The sequence below is a fragment of the Bombyx mandarina genome, chromosome 26 (genome assembly GCF_030267445.1).
Source record: "Bombyx mandarina strain Sakado chromosome 26, ASM3026744v2".
In the NCBI taxonomy this organism is placed as follows: domain Eukaryota; kingdom Metazoa; phylum Arthropoda; class Insecta; order Lepidoptera; family Bombycidae; genus Bombyx; species Bombyx mandarina.
In genome coordinates, this window is record NC_143232.1 from 7404301 (window position 1) to 7431417 (window position 27117).

At 39.5% G+C, this 27117-nt stretch overlaps 1 protein-coding gene across 2 annotated transcripts in view; it reads left to right on the plus strand.

The window, feature by feature from the left end:
• The window catches only part of LOC114241471 (Y+L amino acid transporter 2), a 42048-nt gene extending 15169 nt beyond the window's left edge, over positions 1-26879 (plus strand). For both annotated transcript variants that reach the window (XM_028172300.2, XM_089738764.1), the window contains exons 2-13: positions 1472-1718; positions 6580-6723; positions 14903-15005; positions 17754-17879; positions 20340-20433; positions 21231-21372; positions 22488-22618; positions 23260-23428; positions 23973-24066; positions 24782-24940; positions 25481-25536; positions 26074-26879. In XM_028172300.2, the coding sequence (XP_028028101.1) occupies positions 1472-1718; positions 6580-6723; positions 14903-15005; positions 17754-17879; positions 20340-20433; positions 21231-21372; positions 22488-22618; positions 23260-23428; positions 23973-24066; positions 24782-24940; positions 25481-25536; positions 26074-26076 (1468 nt within the window). In that variant the 3' untranslated portion in view covers positions 26077-26879. The remainder of the gene's footprint in view (positions 1-1471; positions 1719-6579; positions 6724-14902; positions 15006-17753; positions 17880-20339; positions 20434-21230; positions 21373-22487; positions 22619-23259; positions 23429-23972; positions 24067-24781; positions 24941-25480; positions 25537-26073) is intronic.
• Positions 26880-27117: the final 238 nt, after the last annotated feature.

Sequence of the window (27117 nt, forward strand, 5' to 3'; positions counted from 1 at the left end):
TGCATGCAATGTATTAAATAAATAAATAAATAAATATTTACTAACAATCACACCACCTTAACTGGTCCCGTGATAAGTTCGTAAAGAACTTGTGTTACAGGTACCAGATAACGGAAATAAATGTAAGATTTTTATTATACACATACATATATTTTAATATACATCCATAACCCTGGAAAAGACATTTATATTTATCATACAAATATCTTCCCTTGGCGGGATTCGAACCCGCGACCCCCTTGTGTAGTGACCATGTCACTTACCACTACACCAGACGGCCGTTGTTGTATTGCAATTAAGGATCAGCTGGAGCGTGGAATACGCGGTATCAAGAGACCGCGGACAACGGTCTCCTGCTACGTTTGGCATTACATTGAACGCAAACACTGCGAATTTTATCTTACAGTAAATCTCATTTCCATGGATACAAAAATAATATCGTAATTGGTGCTTTCCAGGATATTTTATTTTTTTTATTGTTTTTTTATTGCTTAGATGGGTGGACGAGCTTACAGCCCAGCTGGTGTTAAGTGGTTACTGGAGCCCATAGACATCTACAACGTAAATGCGCCACCCACCTTGAGATATAAGTTCTAAGGTCTCAGTATAGTTACAACGGCTACCCCACCCTTCAAACCGAAACGCATTACTGCTTCACGGTAGAAATAGGCAGGGCGGTGGTACCTACCCGTGCGGACTCACAATAGGTCCTACCACCAGTGATTACGCAAATTATAATTTTGCGGGTTTGATTTTTATTACACGATGTTATTCCTTCACCGTGGAAGTCAATCGTGAACATTTGTTAAGTACGTATTTCATTAGAAAAATTGGTACCCGCCTGCGGGATTCGAACATCGGTGCATCGCAACAACGAATGCACCGGACGTCTTATCCTTTAGGCCACGACGACGATATTATCAAAATATTTATAACTATTGATACCATGCATCCTACGCTTTTTTTTACAGTAAAATAATTTTTTCTTAGACTATTCTTAATTCAAATTTGTTTTCTATTTTTTTATTAGATTTTCTATAAAAGCGAATGTTTTAAGTTTTTTTTAAACTATTATTTATTTTTCATTTTTTAGTTGAATTTCATTTTTATCAAATTCAAAAATCTCATTTGAATCAGTCGGTAACTTATCCGAGAAATAGGTGATCGGCGAGCCTGGTAGTTTCCCTTTTTGGTCTTGACGCAGACACTTCGAATTTCAGGAAAACAAAAATCGCTAATTCTGATTATCCTAGTTAGGATAACGGATCAAACTGCTTAAAATATTGAATCGTCATCGGTCCTTAACAAGTACCTATGCCAATTTTCAAGTTAATCCGACGTTTTGAAGGGGGTCAAAATCATGTTCAAAGATTCCGTTACATACGTATGAAGCTAATATAAGCGTATTAATAAATAAATAAAACACGCACCTTAAACAATTCAATTATTAATTGTACTGTATTACCCAAAGGTCGCGAAAAAAGAAACAAGAAGACAAATATGACAGCGAAGCCTTAAACTCGGAAATGGAGGGCGATAACGTCAGCAAGGACGGGGGGGCTCTGGAAGCCAAGATGTCTTTGCTGAACGGGTGCACGGTTATCGTCGGCTCCATTATCGGAAGTGGAATCTTCGTATCGCCAACTGGAGTCCTCAAGTATACAGGATCCGTGAACGCTAGTCTTCTTGTTTGGATTGCCTCAGGAGTTTTTAGTATGGTGAGTTCTGTAGATTGAGTTTTTAATTTTTCTTGTTTAGTTATTATTTTTATTGTTTAGATGTATGGAATATAAGAAGGCCGAATGCAGGCAAAATTGGAGGAAGCTTATGCAAAAACTAGACCAAGGTGATCACGACCCTCAGTAATGAGGAAGCGACGAAGAGAGAGATAGAGAGAGATGTATGGACGAGCTCCTGTCATCTAAGTGGTCAGTCAGCTCATAGATATCAACAACGTAAATGCTGCCACCAGGGACGTTTTAAACTAGGATGGGGCCCTTGGGCACACAAGAATTTGAGGCCCTTTTGGAAGGTAAAAAAAGCGAATTATAATAACATTTTTTACTGAGTATGACCATTTATTATAGGTAATCAAATACAGTATGATATAATATGTCATTAATGATATTAGAATGCTGCTGGTTTTTTTGGTTACGATTTCGATAACAGTTTCTTTCGGGATTTCTGTTGAGCAAAATCTTCTATTATAGGCATAGTATATGCCTTGTAAATACCTTCTGATTACTGATTTGTGAAAAAAGTGTAATGTGCCCGACAAAAATGTTTTGAGAATAAACGTGTGAGAGAAATTGTCGGTCTTTCGGGGGCCCCTGAGAATGGGGGCCCTGGGCACGGGCCCCGTGTGCCCTTATGGTAAAGACGGCATTGGCTGCCACTCACTTTGAGACATGAGTTCTTAATTAGTTTTTTTAGTATAACGGCTACCCCACCCTTCAAGCCGAAACGCATTATTGTTTTAGCGCAGAAATGGCAATGGTACCTACCATTGTGTGCTCACAAGATGCCTTACAAGCAGTATTAGTTTGATTCTTGAGTAATTTCCTTTTCGCAATCAACATGATTAGTGCCCAGCTTTTCAAACGAATACCCAAATAACAAGATATCTCGGGAATTCATTATTTCTTTCTATTAGTCAACGTCTGGGGAAATCAGACTAAGTGTACAAGCTTCTTTATCGGCTAAAATTAATTTGATTAAATACCTCTCGACGTATTAATAAAAATAATTATATAAAATATTAGGTATAAATGGATCATTTTTAAAATTGCTATTTATATGTTTCATATTTTTAGATTAGGTTATAGTTTAGGTTATTGTTTAGTAAGGTTTGTTTTTTATGCTGAATATGAGCATCGAACTTCGGGTCGAGCTGGTGTTGAGTGTTTACCGGAGCCCTTAGACAGATACTGTTGGTAGGTACCACCACCCTGCCAATTTCTGCCGTGAACCAGTAATGCGTTTCGGTTTGAAGGGTGGGGCAGCCGTTGTAACTATACTTGAGACCTTAGAACTTATATCTCAAGGTGGGTGGCGTATTTACGTTGAAGATGTCTATGGGCTCCAGTAACCCCTTAAATCCAGGTGGGCTGTGAGCTCCTCCACACATATAAGCGTAATAAAAAAAACTGCGATTATTCACCATGAAACCCGGAGTCGAAGTCTCGATCTGGACAGCATATATACTGGAACGCGTAGCTGCTTCTCGGCAGAAGTAGGCAAGGGGGCCATAACTCATAATCAACTCTATCGCCATTTACACAAACCAACATATTTTGCCGGGTCGATTTGAACTTTATTTTACATTGTTTTAGTGTAGAATTTACCAAGTCAAACAATCTAACAGACTATCTTTCCGCGTGCAAATAGAACTGTAAAATTTCGGGAACATCGAAAATCATTAAATCTGAATACTAAACAAGAGTTCAAACAGAGAAATTAGCTTTTATTGCCATCACATAACTTATTCCTAAATAATACCAAATAAAAAAATTGAATCGGGCCCAATTAGAAGTCGGGTAGAGTGACATCAGCCCATACCCGGTCCAATGGTACCGGTACAATGTATTCACATCAAATAACTTATTCATAAATAATAAGAAATAAAAAAATTAGAATCGATCCCCGCAATTAGAAATCAAGTATTTGTATCTATACAATATCATATATATTGCATCGCGTCGGCCAGCAGAGTCTATCGAGAAACTTGTTGTTCAGGGTAGGGTCAATGGTAAGAGATCTCGTGGACGAATCCCCATGCGTTGGACTGATCAGGTGAAAGACCTTACTGAAACCCCACATAACGAGTGTGTGCGCCGGGCCTCGGTTCGCAAACTGTGGAAAACATATCTGTCAAGGCTTTAATGAGCAAGAACTCCACATGACCACGACTGTTCTGCCAAGAGCAACCGATTATGATGATGATTTGTATCTATAAATATTATGTATGTTATATAATAATATACACATATGTTTAAGTAATATCACTATCACACTACACCTACCAAGGTTCATCTCTGCATCCCCCTAAGGTAGACTGTCTGAGAATGTCTATGGCATTAAGTCCGCCTTTACTGTCTATTATATAAAGCATAAAAAAATAATCGGGCAGAGTGACATCAGCCCATACCTGGTCCACCAGGCCTCTTTCGCGACCGGATAAGAGGCCACAGAGAGAGGTTCTGGTACAGTGTATTCAGAGAATGCAGATTGTCTAATTCCGCAGCCGGTCGTGCCTCGTAAATGTTTATATTGCTGTCATGTGATTCTTATCGCACGGTGACAGGTTCATTGGGAAGGTTAGCTTCATAGTACGTTTACATCTTATCATATTTAAAAATGTATTATTTGATCGCTCGACTTCCGCCCGTATACTTATACTATACATTGTTGGTCTATTGGTCTATCTATAGTGCAGTATATTTATAGTAAGTACTAATTGACTTAAAGCAATAACGCAAATTAAAGTAAAAACAGTGGTACACCTTACATTCGAACTTACCTACATGTTTGACGATTCTTTAAAAAAATTTAAAACCATAACTATTCATTTGGCCCCGAATTATGACTATCTATACCAGCTTTTCCCGAAGTGGTCAATAAAGCCCCCTCATGGGCGCTGCAGACCTAAAAAGGGGCTGTAAGAGACCTAGAAAAAATGGGGGCGTTGGGTATCTGTGGGTTGGCGATTTGTAATTTCATCTGGACACCGACTGAGCTCTCGACTCCCGACTGCAACTTTTGAACAGCATTTAATATTAATTAAGATATTACTCAATACAGTTCTAAATCTGTCCTGTTTTATTGAACAAATAAAATAAAAATCATGTCAATCGGTCGCTCCGTTTCAAAATGAGAGTAGACTCAAACAAACAAATAAAAATGCAACAGCCACACTTTGGCATTTTGATAGTTATTAGTATTCCTAGATAGGTCATTTTCGTAGATAATAGACCGCGGGCAATTATGTTTTAACAAGTTTTTGTTAAATAACTTATTAATAGAATACCTTCATAGAATACTTGTTCCTACTTGTTGAGTACGATTAAGCTTCGAATGAAATAAACGAGTTTATGCAACTTTGTATTATTCTTGTTGGTGCGTGCTGCTTATGCAATCCTATATTAACTATGTAATATTTATTTTATTTTCATTTGAAGTTTTGGCGCGTAATAGATAACCAGTACTTAAGTTCAACACTTACTCACGTATTTCCCAAAACAAAACAATGTCGAAAGTAAAAAAGAATAGTCGGCAATACTGTGCGGAATATATTAAATTCGGATTCATTGAAAATCCCAAAAACCCCCAAAAACATTTTCTAATGAAGCAATGAAGCCTTCAAGACTGCAAGATCATTTGAATAAAATAAATCCAGATAAGAAAGACAAGAATGTAGCATATTTTAAAGACCTGGAGATAAAGTATAATACTCAGCCAAGTGTAGCAAAACTCTCTTCGGCGGCTGCTAAACAAGATGACGACGGACTTCGTGCTTCGTATAATATCTCCTTGTTAATTGCTCAAAAAGAGAAACCACTTTGCTTCATAAACTGGCCGCAGATAATATCCGAAAAAATCCTTTATTAGAATCGATTGTTTGTTTTATTATGAATAATAATAGTATAAAGTTGCGTTTCAATAATAATTTTCATTGGCATATGTAGCCCGTAAGAGTTAACTTGGGACCTAAGCGCCATTGTGTACTACATACTGTGCTCAGGTACCAAGTTAACTCTTGCGTCTTATAGTAAAAGTCTGGGCACTAGACAAAATAAGCTTGGGAGCCCCTGCTCTATACTATGGCAATTAGAGACAGATACTCATATACACTACAGATGAGTCGGATTTATTAGAACAGACTCGAGTATTAAGTATTTTACGAGATTTGGCTACACATAATTCCATTCTGTCAAAGTGTATAATCCACCTGTTCAACCTAATCTTCGTATTCTTAAAACATAAAATCGAATATTCAGCATACGCTCCCATCTGTTGCTGCGCTATCTCACGTTACAACATATGTCACGTTACGTTGCAACGTATCTCACAATCCCTAAATGACTAATCCTAATCAATCAAATAATGATCCAACGATCACATTAATCAAATCCTAATAACGAACTCCGAACTTGAGATTAGGAATAGGCAGATTGAGATTGCTTGCTAAGTAAAGTATTGGTTGTGAATGAGATTAGGAAGATTATGTGGATTAGGTATTTGGATTAGGTATTTCTTGTTATTAGGAACAGGTGGACCTAGTATCTGATTTACCTAGTACGACTCATATCGAAATGGAGCTATTTTTCATGAACTTACCAAATAATGATCACCAAATAATGTTATCTTTTTTGGATATAAGAAATAATTGGCGAAATGATTACCCTCCTGCTAGATCGAGCGACGACCTGCGCAAGGCAGCTGGCAGTAACTGGATGCGTAGAACCGAAGATCGGGTTCAGTGGCGAGCTTTGTGGGAGGCCTATGTCCAGCAGTGGACTGCCGCAGGCTGATGATGATGAAATGATTGTCGTAATTTATATAGTTATTTTCACTCTACAGATCGGCGCCTACTGCTATGCTGAACTTGGGACGATGATCAGGCTGAGTGGCGCGGACTACGCGTACATCATGGAGACTTTTGGACCGTTCGCCGCTTTCGTGAGGCTCTGGATCGAGTGCATGATTGTACGGCCTTGTTCGCAGGTACGTTAATGTCTGCCATTTACAGGTTAAATGACCGTGTTGTGTATAGAACAGCGATGTCTCCAATGCTGAGGGTGTCGTGACTGCTTCTCTTTCTCCTTTTTTTTATGGCCTAGATGGGTGGACGAACTCACAGCCCACCTAGTGTTAAGTGGTTACTGGAGCCCCTAAATCTACAACGTAAATACGCCAACCACCTTGAGATATAAGTTCTAAGATCTCAGTATAGTTACAACGACTGCCCCACCCTTCAAACCGAAACGTATTACTGCTTCACGGCAGAAACAGGCAGGGTGGTGGTACCTACCCGCGCGGACTCCCAAGAGGTCCTACCACCAGTAAACCTCCTTGCGTCGATAATCCTGAATGCGTCATGGCCTCCTTTAATAACTTTTTCCTGGATTGTCCTGCGCCATCCCTGCCTATCCTCGGCTTCTAGAGAATAAGTAATGTTCTTTCAGTACTGTACTGCGATCGATATCCGGCATCTACTAGTCGTGAGGAATATTTTAAGCTCGCCATGATGGCACGTGTCTTCCAGTTGGATTTGATGGCGTAGATAGAGACGGAAAGATAATTGACTAAGTCAAAGAAAGAGATAGAGTATTTTCGATTCGACCAACCTAAAGTCATTAGGGGGCTCTAGTTATAATGACCGTTCGCTTAATGATTTTTTTGGTGCTACTATAACTAAACAGTAACAGAAGCGTGACCGTATCATGCAGATCTTGAAATAAGGATAATTCACATTCGAAATTGGTCTTTATCGCTTCAGGTGTGAATGCAATTTCATATTTAACATATATTTGAATTTTTTCTTGTGACGTCACTAACGTAGCGTTTCAATGCGACAACAAGAGCCCAGAGATAATAAAACCACATTTTCCACAACCAAGGGCATCCAATTTAATGTGAGCTCTCATTTAAATTTCGCGCTGTCTCTTTCAAAAGTAAATAAACATGTATCTTCTTATAAAATACGTCAATTTTCAAGCTGTTAGTGGTAAAATCTTGAAAAAAACCAAGAAATATCTGGATTTATTCTAACTAGAAACAAGTACAGGGTACATAGATAAATGAAATTTCATGTGCTTCTCACTTTGAGAATGTCCGACTTCTGTATAACCTCTTAGCTATACAACCCCTTTAAGGGTGAAATTTCCAATAAACCTTTTGTGGATGCTTTCTCAAACTGTCAATTTGTTTAGTTTGTAGCTTCAGCTGCTTAGAGTATGCGTTGATTAGTCAATCCGTCATACAGAACAAATCATTTTATAAATATATTAATGTTGATAAAATACTATTAGAAATAAATATTTAAGAAAAATAATACAAAACGATGCATGTAATTCAATTATTCTCCAAACGATTTACGTCTATCCCTACAGAAGGGATGGCTAAAGGGGTCGATATCTATTTGATACTTCGCAAACGAGGTCTGAGGACTGAGCCAGGCCCTTAACTGTGCCACTGACCGACATAAGTGTCTACAAATTACGAAAAAAAAACAGGCCCCAGGCGGGCGCCTCACGAAGCTCAGCAATGAGCGATCGACTAAAGGAGAAGGAAACAAGGTCTAAAAACCGACTCGAAAAACTTGGCAAATCGGATAGGATTTTTAAAGTTTTTTCTAATTTATTTTTATTGCATAGATGGGTGGACGAGCTCACAGCCCAGTTGGTGTCAAGTGGTTACCGGAGCCCATAGACATCTACAACGTAAATGCCGCCACCCACCTTGAGATATGAGTTGAGACCTTAGAACTCCGAATATCCGAATAAATTTTTCGGTCTTCGGCGAATGCGAATATATGTATTTTCGTTCCATTACTATTCCATATTTTTTTCCAGATTTTCATTTTGCTTTCCGATAATGTAATGTGTCTAAGGTATCTCTTCTCAGTCGGACACTCTTGTCAGAGTGGTCGTGGTTGCACTGACGTTGTATGTGCAGAAGCACCCGTTAGGTCGCCCATGCTCCCGAGGACCGCCCTTATTTTATTGCTTTGATGGGTGGACAAGCTTACAGCCCACTTGGTGTTAATTGGTTACCGGAGCCCATAGACATCTACAATGTAAATGCAACACCGATCTTGAGATATAAATTCTAAGGTCTCGGTATAGTTACAAGGGCTGCCGCACCCTTCAAACCGAAACGCATTACTGCTTCACGGCAGAAATAGGCAGGTTGGTGGTACCTATCCGCGCGGACTCACAAGAGGTCCTACCACCAGCAAATATGCTGACTATGACTGTCTGAGGTTTTGAAAAGGGGCCTCTTGCCCTAAATACTTTGGGAATCGCTGCCCTACATCTTCTTCATCGCTCCACTCCTAGCAGAGTGGTCGTGGATGTCATGCTATCAGCAACTCGCTTTTCATAAAGCAGACCAATTTATCTGTAATAATTTGCCGTAAAGACTTTAATACTGATATTTAATAACCGAGATAAGGTACGTAACTGGTAAACGGAACAAACCTTGAATCTGCAAAACACAAAGAATTATCAGAATTACGGCATCAAACAGTACGAATAATAGCGGATAAAATTACTTATTAAAATACATTGTAAAAGCGAATTTGACACCGACATGTGTGATAAAAATATACGTATTTCAAATTTAAATTAAACAATAGCATTTTTTTTGGTGGACGAGCTCACATCCCACCTGTTGTTAAGTGGCTACTGGAGCCCATGAACATCTACAACGTAAATGCGCCACCCACTTTGAGATAAGTTCTAAGGTCTCAGTATAGTTACAACGGCTGCCCCACCCTTCAAACCGAAACGCATTACTTCTTCTAATAGCTTCTACTAATAGCTATGTTTGGCGTTGCTGATGTCCGTGAGCATCAGTGATCACTCACCATCTCGTGGGCACTTGCGCCTTTACGGCCTATTGAGGAAAAAAATTCTTAAGTACTCACATTTTCGGCGATTGAAAACAATGAATTTATAATAATTATTTTTGACTATGTTTTCGAGACATTATAGTTAATGCTTAATCAAATATTTCAGTCGTACAACTAAGACCGTGCAAATACAATTCATCACAGTTTTTCGGTAACAACGTCTTATTTTCAAGGTCGAGTATCATGAAGATCTCAAACGCGCTCGCGACATTAGTTTCACCTGTCCAAATAAAATAACGTATTCACGTTTACAGAAATGTTACCAGTCATGGTACGTGACCGCTACGTAATAAAATTATTACATACTTTCATTTCATCATAATTGGAATACATCCACTGCTGGTATATATGCAACACCGTCTTTACCATAAGGGCACACGGGGCCCGTGCCCAGGGCCCCCATTCTCAGGGGCCCCCGAAAGACCGACAATTTCTCTCACACGTTTATTCTCAAAACATTTTTGTCGGGCACATTACACTTTTTTCACAAATCAGAAGGTATTTACAAGGCATATACTATGCCTATATTAGAAGATTTTGCTCAACAGAAATCCCGAAAGAAACCTTATCGAAATCGTAACCAAAAAACCAGCAGCATTCCAATATCATACACATATTATATCATACTGTATTTGATTACCTATAATAAATGGTCATACTCAGTAAAAAAAATGTTATTATAATTCGCTTTTTTTACTTTCCAAAAGGGCCTCAAATTCTAGTGTACCCAAGGGCCCCATCCTAGTTTAAGACGTCCCTGTATATATGTAGGTCTTTTGAAGTCGTCGTGGCCTAGAGGATAAAGACGTCCGGTGCATTCGTGTTGAGCGATGCACCGGTGTTCGAATCCCGCAGGCGGGTAACAAGTTTTCTAATCAAATACGTACTCAACAAATGTGACTTCCACGGTGAAGGAATAACGTCGTGTAATAAAAATCAAACCCGCAAAATTATAATTTGCGTAATAACTGGTGGTACGACCTCTTGTGAGTCCGCGCGGGTAGGTACCACCACCCTGCCTATTTCTGCCGTGAAGCAGTAATGTGTTTCGTTTTGAAGCGTGGGGCAGCCGTTGTACTGTCAAAACTGACACCTTCGAACTTAAATCTCAAGGTGGGTGACGGCATTTACGTTGCAGATGTCTATGGGCCTCGGTAACCATTTAGCACCAGGTAGGCCGTGACCTCGACCACCCATCTAAGCAACAAATAAAAAAAGACAACCATTTATTGCTTCGTTCCAAAACATTTCGTGTTTAACCGTGTCAATAACAAAACGAGCTATATTTCAAAGGCAGAAAAAAACGTTGCATAACCTACAACATTCTGTTGCCGTGTTATAGCGTTTCACAATAAGCGGATTACTTTTAAATCCTATTGTGCTCATTGAGTTGCGATTTACTAGTGGCACATTATTATTAGCTCCAGATAGGCTCCAGAAAACGAGATGATCACGGTCGATCCGGTGATACAAAAGATAGCGGTTTGCGACACCAGACCTCTGGAACCAACGCTTTGATTAACTTCCTCGTCATCAGCCGGTAGAAATAGTGGAAGCAGGGTGTACCGTGATTGCTGGCCCGCCCGAGTTGGTCAACCGATTCCCTTATCAATAACCCAATTGAGATTCCGATCTTATATTTTTATACTGTCTCTAATGGACCGACAAGCTTACGATTCGCTTGTAATGAAGGTCTCACTACAGGTCAAAAGCAACTGGAGCTCAAACCCAACATGACACGGAAGGTATAGGCAGGATAGTGGACACAAACTTTTGTGTGCACTATAGGTTAACTTACCAGTAAATGCCGGTTGATGTTCACAGTATAATTCTAGGAGAACGCTACTCTCCACTCTCTAGTGATGCTCTTCTGAGCAATGAAGTTATTCTAAGGGTCCCACTAAACGTTCTGTGAGCTCGTGCGATATGGTGCTATTTTTGAAGAAATAGCTCCAATCAACATCCTCTATACATATTCCGGATTTGATGGAAATGAGTATTCACGAAGGAAATTGGTCTTCGTTTTTATTAGGAATCGCCCACGCTTTGTTCCTTTTGTGAAGGGCGCGTGGGCGGTTAATAATGTACTACTTAGTTACTCGACGAACGAAATGTACGTATTGTATAAACATATAAAGATCTTGTGATGTGAAATTACTAGTTTCACGCCCGCCCTATTTTGCTGCCACCTGCTTATGAATATAACCGCTGCCTTTGGCATAAGCAAAATCGATAAATTGTTAAAGTCTCCAATACCAGAGCCTGGGAAATCTCGCTTACTTATATAGCTACATTTGCGAGACCCAGGCAGCGGTTTGACTCTGGCCCTAGTATTGTTAACGTCCATAGGCGATGGTAAACACTCACCATCAGGTGGGTCATATGGTCTTCTGCTTAGAAGGGCAATAAAATCTATTCTAATATATAAATCTACAGTGGTTTTTACGGATGTTCCGTTATAACTACTGAACCGTGCATCCGATTGACTTGAAACTTGGTATCCATGTAGAAAATACATGTACTTAATGGATAGGCTAATATTTATATGAGTGTTGGACTCCCTACACCAGTCGGGGGGGCGTTAATGACGAGAATCTTTGTGGGGGTGAGAAATAATAATGTTAACCTTAAATGACCAGCGAAGCGGACGTGTACAGCTATACCCTATAAATCTGAAACGGAAAAGTCTCTACTACAAATTACGAGACTCTAGGATAACAATAAAAGCTTTCGTATTGAAACAATATAGCTCTATTTGTTTCTACCATCGGATTTTATTGGATGCAAATGTTGGGATTCAATACAATTGTCTCATCTTAAATTCAATGTTGTGTCCGTCTGTTAATATATACCTATCTTTTTCTTCGGCATCTCCGATCCCTTGTCGGAATATTGTTTCTGGCAGTATCGCTATCAAACCCCACTATAATGCCTACGTCGTTTGTATAATAACTGGCCTATCTCAGACAATATCTTGGCAATATCTTGCATCTGACATGGAATTTTAATTGTGGAAACTTAACATTTTTATCCCTTTTTTATTGGGTGAATGACATTTGAAACAAAACATTTTTTTGGTAAACAGCATCATGCTTATGCCCTTGACATTGCCAGCGGGTATGGCCGGCTGTAGCCACCTACGAGAGGATGGCCATATGGTTGTTAGCTATTTATGGCTATTATAACAAATATACTGGTGTTTCTCTATGTAAATTATAAACACCGTCAAAAACACCCACACCTGATATTGATTTTATACCGAAGCCTAGTCTTAAGATATGACGTCAAAATTTAATGGCCATGTTGATCATTGAAACCGGAACACAGTTTAAATAGGCCTGACTTTGTACCATAAATATCAATATTATCTCAATTGGTACTATGAAACCTTGTAATGCGTAAATACTGGGCCTACAGCGCGTCTGTGAGCTGGAACGTGTTGGTACCGGCATCTTGCATATTTCTACTGCAAATTATTATATATGTGGCAGAATGGGTTGATGGGCCGATATCTTAAGTTTTTTTTATTGCCCTTGTAGGCAGACGAGCACACGGCCCACCTGATGGTGAGTTGTTACCGTCGCCCATGGACTTTAGCAATGCCAGGGGCAGAGCCAAGCCGCTGCCTACCGCTTAATACTTTCCACAAGCCTTCACAAGTCTTATTTATTGACAAAGTCGGCGTATGGTGGGTAATCGTGCAAAGAGATTGCGCAGCACGAAACGATAACAGTTCTGAGACATCTTAACTCTTCCAAAGTCAGACAACGAATGTGCTTCACTTCAATCCGTTCGATGACACCTCGACTCTGCCGAAGCACACCACCCGAAGTGAGCCGATGTTTCACAAGTAGTTGCGGCTCGCGACCACTAGGTAGCGCATTTTCGCTGCGTTTGTCCTGTCTGGATGCGACATATACATATCGAGGGGTGAAAGGCTATCAAAAAGGGCATCATTCTCCAGCCCTTCTCCCAGACACTTGGGGTCGGTGCAACATGTTTTCTCCTTCCATACTCCTCTATCACATACCATTTCTTCGCTCACTCCCCTCTTACACATATCGTCTTTCACGCAATCCATCCATTTCTTCTTAGGTCTACTTCTTCCTCTATATCCTTCCACATTCATAGTCAACCCTCTCTTACCAACGTCATTTTTATTTCGTCTCATCACATGTCCATCCCAAACGCGCCCTTCTCAACTTCTCTGTCACAGGTGCCACTGTAAGACTTCCTCTAACATATTCATTCCGCATTCTATCCATTTTCGTTACTCCACACATCTATCGCAACATTCGCATCTCTGCTGCATGCAATCGCAAAATTTCGAACAAATATCATAACCAAAAAAATCTTTAGTTACGTTTTTTTTTTTTATTGCTTAGATGGGTGGACGAGCTCACAGCCCACCTGGTGTTAAGTGGTTACTGGAGCCCATAGACATCTATAACGTAAATGCGCCACCCACCTTGAGATATAAGTTCTAAGATCTCAGTATAGTTAAAACGGCTGCCCCACCCTTCAAACCGAAACGCATTACTGCTTCACGGCAGAAATAGGCAGGGCGGTGGTACCTACCCGCGTGACTTCACAAGAGGTCCTACCACCAGTAATTACGCAAATTATAATTTTGCGGGTTTCACTTTTATTACACGATGTTATTCCTTCACCGTGGAAGTCGATCGTGAATATTTGTTGAGTACGTAATTCATTAGAAAAATTGGTACCCGCCTGCGGGATTCGAACACCGGTGCATCGCTCAACACGTATGCACGTATCCACGTATGCCAATCATCGAGTTCAATTAAAAACGTCGAACTGTTGATGCGAATACCAAATCAAACGGACCTTTAATTACAAAGATAAAGGTCGCGTTTTTAGCGAAATGTCGCTTAAAACAAATAACCTTTCATCGATCGATATGTGTCATACAATATGATGGAATTTCTGAGGGCTTAATTAATAACCCACCTACAGCTACTTAAATGAAGACTTTTGTTTTTATTGATTAGATGGGTGGACGAGCTCACAGCCCACCTGGTGTTAAGTGGTTAATGGAGCCCATAGACATCTACGACGTAAATGCGCCACCCACCTTGAGATATCAGTTCTAAGGTCTCAGTGTAGTTACAACGGCTGCCCCGCTCTTCAAACCGAAACGCATTACTGCTTCACGGCAGAAATAGGGACGGTAACCTACCCGCGTGGATCACAAGAGGTTCTACCACCAGTATGGTCTTCTTAGATCGTTTTGTTTATTTTACCCAGGCCATAGTTGCGTTAACATTCAGCGTGTACGTGTTGAAGCCTCTGTTTCCGGAGTGCGACCCTCCCGAAGACGCGACCAGATTACTCGCGGCTTGCTGCATATGTAAGTTAAACAGCTTATGTACTTACTTCATCTATATTGATACTGTGTTGGATGTTCAAGGATGATAAAGATTTGTATGATTCTGTGACAGATGACGTTAATGCTATTATAGAATTATTTATTAGAGTATTTTTAAGACATAAAGTACATAAATTTTCTCGATAGCTTTATGACATTTTGAAAAAAAAAGACGACAGACACTGATGACTTTCCTCAATAGATACTGCATAAAAAAAGGACCAAAAAATCGTTTGAAATACCGTTTTGAATACCATTTTCTCATCTGTATGATCTTTGACAGTTAAAATATGAATTAGAGATCGTTATTCAATTGTAAATAATAAGAGTAAGCTATTTATATATCTAAAAGTAGTCTAAAAGTCTTTCCTGTAACACAAGTTCTTTACGAACTTATCACGGGACCAGTTAACGTGGCGTGATTGTTAGTATATATTTAAAAGTAAAAAATTAAAACGGCCATGTACATACAATTATTAACAAAATAAAAATAAAAAAACATTCAAGACTTTGAATTGTTAGAGATGATACCATCATCTCTACCATCCATCGCACCGCCCGTCACCGGAGTAGAGTTCATCCATACTACCTGGAGCCACTGCGGCCATCCACAGTGCGTTTCCAGAGGTCTTTTTTGTCACGTACCATCTGGCTTTAGGATGAGCTCCCCTCCACGGTGTTTCCCGAGCGCTATGACATGTCCTTCTTCAAACGAGGCTTGTGGAGAGTATTTAACGGTAAGCAGCGGCTTGGTTCTGCCCCTGGCAGTGCTGATGTCCATGGCTGACGGTAACCACTCACCATCAGGTGGGCCGTATGCTCGCCTGCTTACATGGGCAATAAAAAAAAACTTCAGTGCAAGATCCCGAACTACCCTCAAAAATGTAATCAGCGTATCTATTATTTTTTATATTTTTGATAATGCGATTTAACACAGTCATTTGACACGAAGGTCACTGCCCCAGGGAATAGAGTGACGCGCGTTGGCCATCTTCGCTTTAGATTTCGGGGTCACAAAAAACTTACGCGACATTTATTCATTGAACATTATAAATCTATTTATAGCGGATTTATAAATATCGAGGGGGTGAAAGGCCTAAGTGGCATTTCTCTTAATACGCGACTTTTATCTTTGTAATTAAAGGTCCGTCTTATTTAGCATTAATATCAACGATTCAATTCAACTTCAATTAAGTTTACCCCATTCAAATAGCTGAAGAAGTTTTTCGTTTAGATATTTATTCCAAATTTTTAACTTTACATGGCTCTCCTATAATGTCGCAAAATAGTCGATATATACCATACCTAGTTACGAAGCAATCAGAGAATATACCAATAATAAAACACCCAGTGCTAAAATCATATGCATAGTCTGACTTCGCCTAAAAATATAAAAAATTTCTATGTACCCTCTCAAACAGTTAAAATCAATTGGTATCTCTAATTTGAGAGTACAGATTACAGTGCAGGAATATCCTAAGATATTTTCCGGGAGGTTTCTGACTATTTCAAGAACGTTAAGATCGCCTCGAACATTCTAGTTAGTTAACTAGAGACTAGTGACTAGAGACCAGTGACTAGTGAATAGAGACTAGCGACTAGATACTAGTGACTAGAGACTAGCGACTAGAGACTAGGGACTAGAGACTAGGGACTAGAGACTAGAGACTAGTGACTAGAGACTAATGACTAGAGACTAGTGACTAGAGACTAGTGACTAGAGCCTAGTGACTAGAGACTAGATACTAGTGACTAGAGACTAGCGACTAGAAACTAGTGACTAGAGACTAATGACTATAGACTAGTGACTAGAGACTAGTGACTAGAGACTAGAGACTAGAGACTAGAGACTAGAGACTAGAGACTAGAGACTAGAGTCTAGAGACTAGAGACTAGAGACTAGAGACTAGAGACTAGAGACTAGAGACTAGAGACTAGAGACTAGCGACTAGAGACTAGGGACTAGAGACTAGAGACTAGTGACTAGAGACTTGTGTAACTAGGAACATTAGACTTTTATGAACATTATTTGTTCTTGAAAAATGTACTCTCTTCGACCCTTTCGTATCTATGACGTTTTTAAGAATAATTATTTAATGGCCTGGACTGTAGTCCTTTAGCCAAACCTTCATTTTTTACAATAATAATTACATCTTTTGCCCTGTTAGTAAAAATTAATGAAATTGTTTATGGGAGAAAATTGTATGAAATAATAGAGAATAAGATGAGATGGGAAATGATCTAGTACAATGGTGGCAATTTATTGGGTGCGTATCTAGAATAGCCCCTTAGGCCACGAGCGAATGGGTGGGAAAAAAAAACTGGGACTGCAATAAATTATTTGGCCTAACATAAGCCAGGAAAACGAAGTTCACATTGTTTCATTTTCCTACACTTCTGCAGTTTCATAGGAGCTAAACAGTTTATAAACCACCATTATTACACATTGATACCTAAAAAAACGCTAAATTAACGTTTTAACATTCCACATATCATAAGAAGGAGGGAGCCTGGAGATCAGTAATACAGGTCTTTGAACCTAGTACAGACTTCAGCTCTTTCAAAGGCTTACAAAATAAATTATAAGGTTAATTTCTATTTGTATTTGTACTATACCTTTAAGAGAGAAATAAATAAATTATTATTATATTATATAAATAAATTACTATTATTATTATTATTCTTCTCCTCTTTTCCCCCGAGACAGTCATCCCTCGAATATGTCCACAGTGTTGCTAACCTTCGTGAATTGCTGGTCGGTACGCGCAGCTACCTTGGTACAGGACTGGTTCACGTACGCCAAGCTCCTGGCACTTTTCATCATCATCGCAGCCGGGATCTATCAACTGTGCAGAGGTGAGTAGATTTGGTACCCACTTTTATCAACCTTCAGACAATCATATTAAAGAATTGACGACTTACGCGAGTCAGTTTGGTGGGTAGGACCTCGCACTTTGTGAGTCCGCACGGATAGGTACCACCACCCCACCTATTTCTGCCGTGAAGCAGTAATGCGTTTCGGCTTGAAGGGTGGGGCAGCCGTTGTAACTATACTTGAGACCTTAGAACTAATATCTCAAGGTGGATGGCGCATTTGCGTTGTAGATGTCTATGGGCTCCAGTAACCAGTTATCATCAGGTGGGCTGTGAGCTCGTCCACCCATCTAAGCAACAAGCAACAAGCAACAACAAAAAAACTCAAAATATTCCCTACAATCAGTACAACCTGGGGATTGAGGTCACACAATACAAACCAGTCTTGCTGTTAGACTTACTCAAAGTTTAAATTACATTGGCATAACCAAATTCCCCCCGAAAACAACGATTGCTTTACAGTTACTAGCTTGAGGACATTGATATCGACCCGGGCGGTTTCAATGTCAAGAGACGGTGTCCTGTTATTACGTAAAGAAAATTATATTGATTATTCCCATTGCCATCTTTGAGATGTTTCCCATTCAGAAGTTTTCGTAGCTCAATGATGACAGGCGTAGGTTGGAATATTGATTTTTTTTTAAATGAGAGCCAATAGCGTATCTGAAGTGATATACCTCATTAACTAGCTGTCAACGCCAGGAATTTCCGCGAATGAAGCGGATCCGAGTTAACAAGTGGATCCTAACTATGAGATTGAATTCGAATTGCGTTGGCATATGATTGGAATTGGCTTGAATTGGAATTGGAGACTCGGACGTCTAATAAAATATTAATAATAATATTTCTAAAATAATAAATTAAGATTCAGATCTCGAGTTGCGTGACGGCATTTTCAGTCCTAGGTTTCAATGTAACCAAGTCCTACGGCAATTAATAGTAGGTAAAGAAAAGCTACACATCTGTAGGTTTCTTTTGATAAATAGCCAAATTGGAGAAGCCAGAGAATTTTCAACCTAATTCTTCTCTGAATTGCGCGCTTGAAAGAGCTACTTTAACCATTTTCCAATTTCGTACCAATTCGTGTCAGAAAAGAAGCAAATATGCATTGAATAGCATGAATAAGGTTGTCGCTTTGACTTCCTGTCACTAACTAGATTCGTTCTTTTAAATCAAGGGAATGAAGTTTTTTTTTTTTTTACAAGATATAAAAGTTTCTGCTGCTGCATGTTGAAAAGCTCGAATCCAAATTTGATTAATTAATTAATCAATTAACAATTGATTCCCTTCCAATATTCAGGAACAAAAAAATAAAAAGTTGTTGTTGAACCTCAGCCTTAGCCTTGGTCTGAGTACTCAGGTATTACTTTTCTTGTTGTCTTTCTTTCGTTTTTTTTATTATTATTTTTAAATCTCTGTTGATATATTAATGTAATGCATGCTGTGATTGCCTATAATTAGAGTTCCAGTTATCAATTGCTGTATACATGTCAATGTTATTTTATGTCTTACTGTAAACCCTGTTGGTAATGCTTAAATAAATAAATAAATAAATAATGTCTACGTAGAATTTAAATGCTGTTGTGCAGTGAGTGCATTATTAAATGATTGTATTACGACTAAAATTAAGACAAAGTGCACATCCTTTTTGCGCTGTCGGCGTCCGAAAACCGGAAAATGTCTCATTATACAATTGAACACTTCTCGTGTTCTGTTACGATCCTTACAAAACGTTATAGTGCATTGGCCAGAGGTCAATTTTATTTCATTCCTTCTCACGGCCCGGTGCCGGTAGCGATCAGAATCCAAAGGCACCTCCGTTGTATTGTGTAACGGCTGTCACCCGGATGGATGAATTAGGATGGTGCCAGCTGACAATACGCTATACCTCCAATTTTATTTATCTTCAATTACTTAAAATGACTCCAGCGGTTCTCGAGTGAATTTCTTTTCAACGTATTAAATTCGCTTTTTAAGCTATTGCATAGTTTTTATCGCGGGCCTTGAGCGCGGCGACCGAATCATGAAATTCCGTAACGGAAAAAAACCTAACACCCCTCACTCCGTCTAGCATGTAGCTCGCGTTCAACACATTCACACGTTGCGCTTGTGTAGTGTTTGTGAATAAGCGCGTGGCGTGACGTCACACTGCATGCGCATCATGAAAAATCTGCCTATCTCTCTCTCGCGGGGTCTGGCTTATTAGTGTGAAGTTAATGCTTAACAGTTAACAGTTAATGTTTTGCTTTAATTAATGTTTAATATAGCGTGGTCTTTTTTTATTATTGTTTTAATATTAAATTATCATTGTCTAATTATCATTGCATAAGTTGATAAAAAATGCTATGCAATAGCTTTACCGCGGCAGTTCCCGAGTGCCACACGTTTTTTTTTATAGAGATTTATTAAGATTTTGTAGACTATACGTATGGTTTGTTTCAGGACAAGTGGAACACTTCACGTTTGAGGGCACAACGTCGGATGTCACTTCCATAGCTCTATCTTTTTATTCTGGATTATTTGCCTATAATGGATGGTTTGTACTTCTATTCTTTTGTATTGCAATAGACTGGTCAACCAACTCATGGTCCACCCGGTTAAGTAGTTACCGGAGCCATAGACATAGACATTCTACATGTTGCCGTCCACCTTCGGACATGACTGCTTCGCGGTTGATACAAGCATCCGGTTGCAAGTCCACCAAAGACGTCGTCGTGGCCTGAAGGATAAAGACGTCCGGTACATTCGTATTGAGCGATGCACCGGTGTTCGAATCTCAGGTAGGTACCAATTTTTCTAATGAAATACGTACTCAACAAATATTCAGAATTGACTTCCACGGTGAAGGAATAACATAGTGTAATTTTTTTTTCTTTTTTATTGCCTTTGTAGGCAGACGAGCATACGGCCCACCTGTTGGTAAGTGGTCACCGTTGCTCATGGACGTCAGTAATGCCAGGGGCAGAGCCAAGCCGCTGCCTACCATAAAGTACTCTCCGCAAGCCTCGTTTGAAGGACAAAAAATCAAACCCGCAAAATTTAATTTGCGTAATTACTGGTATTGGTGGTAGGACCTCTTGTGAGTCCACGCGGGTGGGTACTACCACCCTGCCTATTTCTGCCGTGAAGCAGTAATGCGTTTCGGTTTGAAGGGTGGGGCAGCCGTTGTAACTATATTGAGACCTTAGAACTTACATCTCAAGGTGGTGGGCACATTTACGTTGTAGATGTCTATGGGCTCCAGTAACCACTTAATACCAGGTGGGCTGTGAGTTCGTCCACCCATCTAAGCAATAAAAAAAAAAGAGAAACATTGAAATTCATAATTTTCAGGAACTATTTGAACTTTATAATAGAGGAGTTGAAGGATCCCGTTCGCAACCTGCCCCGCGCCATCGCCATCTCGTGCGCGCTGGTCACCATCGTCTACACGCTCACCAACGTCGCCTTCTACACCACGCTCTCGCCCACCGAGGTATGTGGTGTATTTGTGACGGTCAGAGATACCGCAGCATCAACACAATAGATCTAATAAGATGAAATCAATTTCGCAAAGATCCAAAATTTAAAATATACGGAATTATCTTGTGGGCTTAGATCACTGATTAATATTTTGAATATTTTGAATAATATTTTAACGCACGTAATATTTTGTAATTGGTAATATCATTAATGATGATGCCGTTGTTTTATACATACAGGATTCTCGATTTGATCTGTTGTACGTGGATAAGTAAGTAAGGGCACTATCGAATGACTATAAAGTCATCTATGTTGACCTTAAAACGCCTTCTTATCACTTATTTGATGAGTATTGACAATTTTTTTAACTAATCTAACCCAGTCACGCGCTGCTGTGACTATAGGTAACAGCCACTTGTTGAAACTACTACCGCACCGCCTGTCGTACATTTGTGGTAATATGCTTGTAATCTTCGCTTAAGTTCAAGCAATAAATTTAGTCGCGATTTGGTCGAAAGCATTGCAGTGCATTAAATATATTCGAACAAGCAATTATTAATTTAAGGAATGAGTAATGAGAGGAAGTGTGAAATTAGCCCCGGTAATTAACAAATTAAAGAGGGGACGGTTAGCGTGGTATAAAACATGTAATGCGTAGAGAGAAGATGTATGTGACTAGGAGATGTATGGAAATGGTACTGCAAGGAAGAGGGGGAAAAGGTTGACCGAAGAAGACATGAATGGAATGTGTGAATGATAAGAGAGAGGAGTGAGTGTTGAGATGACGGCTGATAGAAGAGAATGGAAGAGAAAAAATCGTTGTGCTGACACCACCTAGTGGGATAAGGTGAAGAAAAAGAAGAAGCAATTATTATTTTACTAGAACGACGTAGTTGAAAGAAGTCGTCCTAGTAGAATATGATATTGATAATAAACAGTATTGTTTATAGTACTGTTCTACACTGTGTTTCCTAGCATTAAGAGATATTCTTCTTGAGAAGAGTTTTGAAGCAATTAAAAATATGAAATTTGTTTTAATGATTCAGACTTTTCGTGATTGAGTTATGAAATACTTTGCTTTACTGCTACAATATGTCAGTAATGTATGCTGGGTGATGTTTTCTCCAGGTGCTGGGCTCAGCAGCGGTAGCAGTAACGTTTGCCGAGCGCTTGTTCGGTTGGTTCGCTCTGTCCATCCCGCTGTTCGTAGCCGCCTCCACCTTCGGAGCTGTTAATGGTGTTCTGCTGACTTCTTCTAGGTGAGCCACTGGTCTGATTACAAATAATGCAGACTTATTTTCTTCTACGTCTATAGGAAAACCTAAGAAACTACAAACTTGATTGCTACAAACTTTATGAAGCTCCTTTGCTTGTGACGTCATCCATAGATATCACGGGCATTTGTTAAAAAAAAAACTATATTCATTAAATTTAGGTTAGAGTTTAAATCATTAAGATTAGAAAAATAGTGATTGAATATTCGTTTGACTTTAAATAAGATCTCTTATTGACTACTTTTCCAATATTGCCTATTGCAAGATATTTAACTGATACGAATTCTCCCAAGCCTTCGTGGAATTCTTTGTTTAAGTATCAAGAAAACTCACATTAACCTGCTATTGTCTACTAACCATAGTTGGCGAGGTCACAGTCCACATAGCATGCAGTAGTTACCGAAGTCCGTAAAAATTCCAACCTTTGGACTACGTTAAGAGGTGCGCTAGGATATTTCGGCTGTGAAGCAGTAATGTGTTTCGGTTTGAAGGGTGGGGCAGCCGTTGTAACTATACTGAGACCTTAGAACTTATATCTCAAGGTGGGTGGCGCATTTACGTTGAAGATTTCTATGGGCTCCAGTAACCACTTAATACCAGGTCTTGTGCCCCCGTGTGTCTGGCAGGTTGTTCTACGCGGGCGCCGCGCAGGGCCAGATGCCGGCCATGTTGACGATGGTGACGTCACGCGCCACGCCCGCGCCGGCCGTGCTGGCCGTGGCGCTGCTGTCGCTGCTCTACCTCACCGTCTCCGACATATACGCGCTCATCAACTACGTCGGATTCGCGACTTGGGTGTGTACTATGTATTGCTTTGTAACTGTTGTCTGTGTTCAGCTTTTTTTTTTATTCTTCCTACCTAAGCTGACAGCCTCGAGAGGCTATATCAGCGGAACCTTAACTAGTAGATGAGCTCACGGGGCTCAAACCTGACGACGTTGCTAACACGAACCTTAGCAAGAGCCGTGCTTCGCAGAATCTACCATCGGATCGGAAACGCGACCCACTAAGAAGATCCGGCGAGAAACTCAGTGGGCTGTGTCTGAGGGGTGTTCAGCATGAGCCTCCTTTAGTACTGATATTTATATAGTATATATATATTTATTGAATAATATCAACATATCGGCCCCGTCAGAATCTCTCTCAGAGTGTGGCGTAGGAGAGACGATCAAAACTTGTGTCTGAAGTGGAGAACTCTCTGGGGCTCAGTTCTCGTGTGACCTCAGGGCTAGGAGTCAGAATAGTTCTGCACGTCAGTACGTTATCACGTAAAAAATCGTCCGTCTACAGACAACCAAATATTATTATTTTTATATATAAAAAAGTGTTTTATTCACAGTTAAGTATTGGAGCGGCGGTACTCTGTCTGCCGGTGCTGAGATACACGAAGCCAGATCTCGATCGACCCATTAAAGTTAATCTGTTCTTCCCGGGTGAGCTTATACAGTTGCTTTAATCGTTTCTGAGATAACACTCTCCTGATGACCCACAAACACATTTAACTTTACATAAAGCTTGGGTTGGGTCTAGAGGGCAGAACTAAAAACTCCAGTGGCGATGCGCTGTGAAAAAATAAGGAACTTTTGCACATCACTCCAATTACAGTACATTTATGAATGTATTTTAAACCAAGAATACAATCTATATGTCGAGGTTGGGTGCGCCGAACACGCATACGAACCTCCTCCCCAGTCCTCCCAGGATCAGTTTCACCCCTACCCTGAGTGGCAGGGAGCTTCTGCTCGGGCAGTGCTTGCCCCGAGGCCCGCTCCATGCACCCATAAGGGAGTATGACGACCCCAAACGTAACCCACAATACAATACTAGTGATAGGGCGTTCTGTGCACTCACTTCGATATGGACCGCCACCCAGCTCAGCTTGGCCGCAATGCAGTAATGCCTTTAAAGGTTTGAAGGGTGGCACAGTCGACTATGGGCTATGGTAACCACTTAATACAAGACGAAGCGTGATTTCCTTTACCGATTTCAGTAATAAAAAATTAAAATGAATAGATAAAATAGTAACTTTGATCGGGAAGTGTCAATAAGAGTCCCCAAACTAAAAAAAATTAACCGTACAAAATGCCCAAATATGATTTAAAAAAACAACTAAAATATTTATAAATTTATATTGTGATGATGTTCCAGTGATCTACATCATCTGCACGATCCTGGTGGTAGCTGTACCGGCGGTGGCGTCCCCGGCCGAGACCGGCATCGGCTGCCTCATGATATTCACCGCTGCGCCGGTTTACCTGCTACTGTTGCACCCTAGGACTAGAATTAACTTCCTCGCTAATATTATGCGTGAGTATTGTAATCATTATGATGATTTTTTTACCCAATCGCTGGTAGACCATGGGACTATGGCAGCTACGAGTGGTTTTGTAGGCGAGCTCACGGGGCTCAACCTGGGAGGACTTGCCAACACTAGCCGTAGCAAGAGTAGGGCTTTGCAGAATTTACCACCAGATCGGAAAGGCGATCTACTGAGAAGATCCAGCGAGATATGCAGTACCAGACATTTCGAGGGTGGAGCTTAGTTAATTTATCTAGGCAACTTTTCCCCAAATCAACCGATAGACTTTATTAACGTAGTTTCAAGCTATTGACTTTTTAATTTTGTTTAATTTAAAATGTAGTACGTGACCCAAAATCGGTTCATGAAACGAAAATAGAATCTGAATATGTCAATAAAGATGCTGCTATACGAAGATTTGGATCCATAAACGGTTAAAACATAGACGAAAACAACTGCGATAAATTGCCCTGAACTACTGAGGAGACAACGAAAATTCAAAACGATCGAGTTGACAATAGGTACTTCAAAACAATGTTTCGTTACAGACGGCGCAACCTACTTGGTACAAAAGCTAACGCTCTCCGTTAGACCGAAAACGAAGGTAAGACCTTGTACTGATCCAACAAAAATCTCACTGTCATATAATACAGCTGACCCGATGGAATCAGACAAGTGTTTTAAAGACGCAATTTCGGACAATTGATCTCTTTAAATCTGTAATTCTTAGAAGACCAACTATAGATATTAGTTTTCCACGGTCCAAATGATTTAAAGACTTGATTCCCTACTTTTCTTCTTCTTTGCCGTTCCCTCATTACTGAGGATCGCCATCACACGTATGCAGTACTTTCATGATTATCGGTCCGCTGCGAGGTGGTCCGCCTATGGATGCTGCCTCTAACTGCCCTCCTTATAATGTTACAGTGCAAATTTCAAGTGAATTAAGCCAGTTTCCAGTCCTAACTTAATTTGAGTGACAACCTTGAGTTTCCCTCTTACTGAAAATGAATGAATAAAAAAATATTATTCAAATCTTTCTATTCTGAAAATACTTAAGATTCAATCAATATATATCGAATTTGTTCTAGGAGCGAAGTTGTGAGTTTGTTCATAAATGAATACAATGTTTTTTTTTCAGTGAACAAAATCGCCTTGGGAAAGAACATATCCTAACAAAGTGCAAGGTTAGCTCATTACACGCGTATCAACAAGTTTGACTGTCTTTAACAACAACTATATTTCTTGCCAAACATCTTTCTTATTTCGAAAGTCATTCCTCATCTTGTTTTTTAAGCTTGAACTTATTTATTTACACGTTTTTATATTGTTTATTTAAGTTTTATTAATATTTTAATTGTGGTGTATATTTGGATGACATCATGCTGCTAGCACTGACTTTGTAGAACATTTGTAAGTGCGCGTCTTATATTATTTAGAAAAAAATAAATATATGTTTTTTTCTTATCCAACATTTAATAGCACATCGTCCAGGAATAAATTAATAGTCGTTTTTTTAAAAGTATTTTTGTATTTTTAAAAGTTTGGATTAAGATTTATAATTTTAACCCTTAAATCTACTACTACGCGTCTGTTACTACGTAATAATGTATTAAAAGGGAATTAAAATAAAAGAGACGCTTGAAATATTAATTTTACACAAACGAATATAAGAGTTAAATGTATTCCAATACATTTAAGAGTTAAGATCAGATATCGTTTTTTGCGTGGATATGATCAATAATTATCATTATCCACACAAATAAGTTAACAGGTGCGTGTGAAATGAACTAATCGATGACTTTAGTACGAAAACGACTTAGAATAAAGATTAGAAGTGGGAAATTATTGGAAAAGAAAAAGGCAGTGAACCATGCGCCTTAAATCTTAATATAGAGATTTATGTAACCTTGTCTTGCTCTTACCATGAAATATTCTATACAAAAATGTGATATATAATAAATAAAAACTTCAGAGGTGTCAAGGGACACCCGGATGGAACGAAGTTCCTTTCGATTAATTAGTGAAGGAATTGTAATTTTTTTTTTAAAGTTATAATAATAAATTACGGCATTATGAAGAAGAAAAAAACAATACTATGAACTAAATTACTATTGTTGAAACGCTATCTCGAGAAACTGTACTCATTACGCGGATCAATCGGATACGAGCAATGTCACGCGAT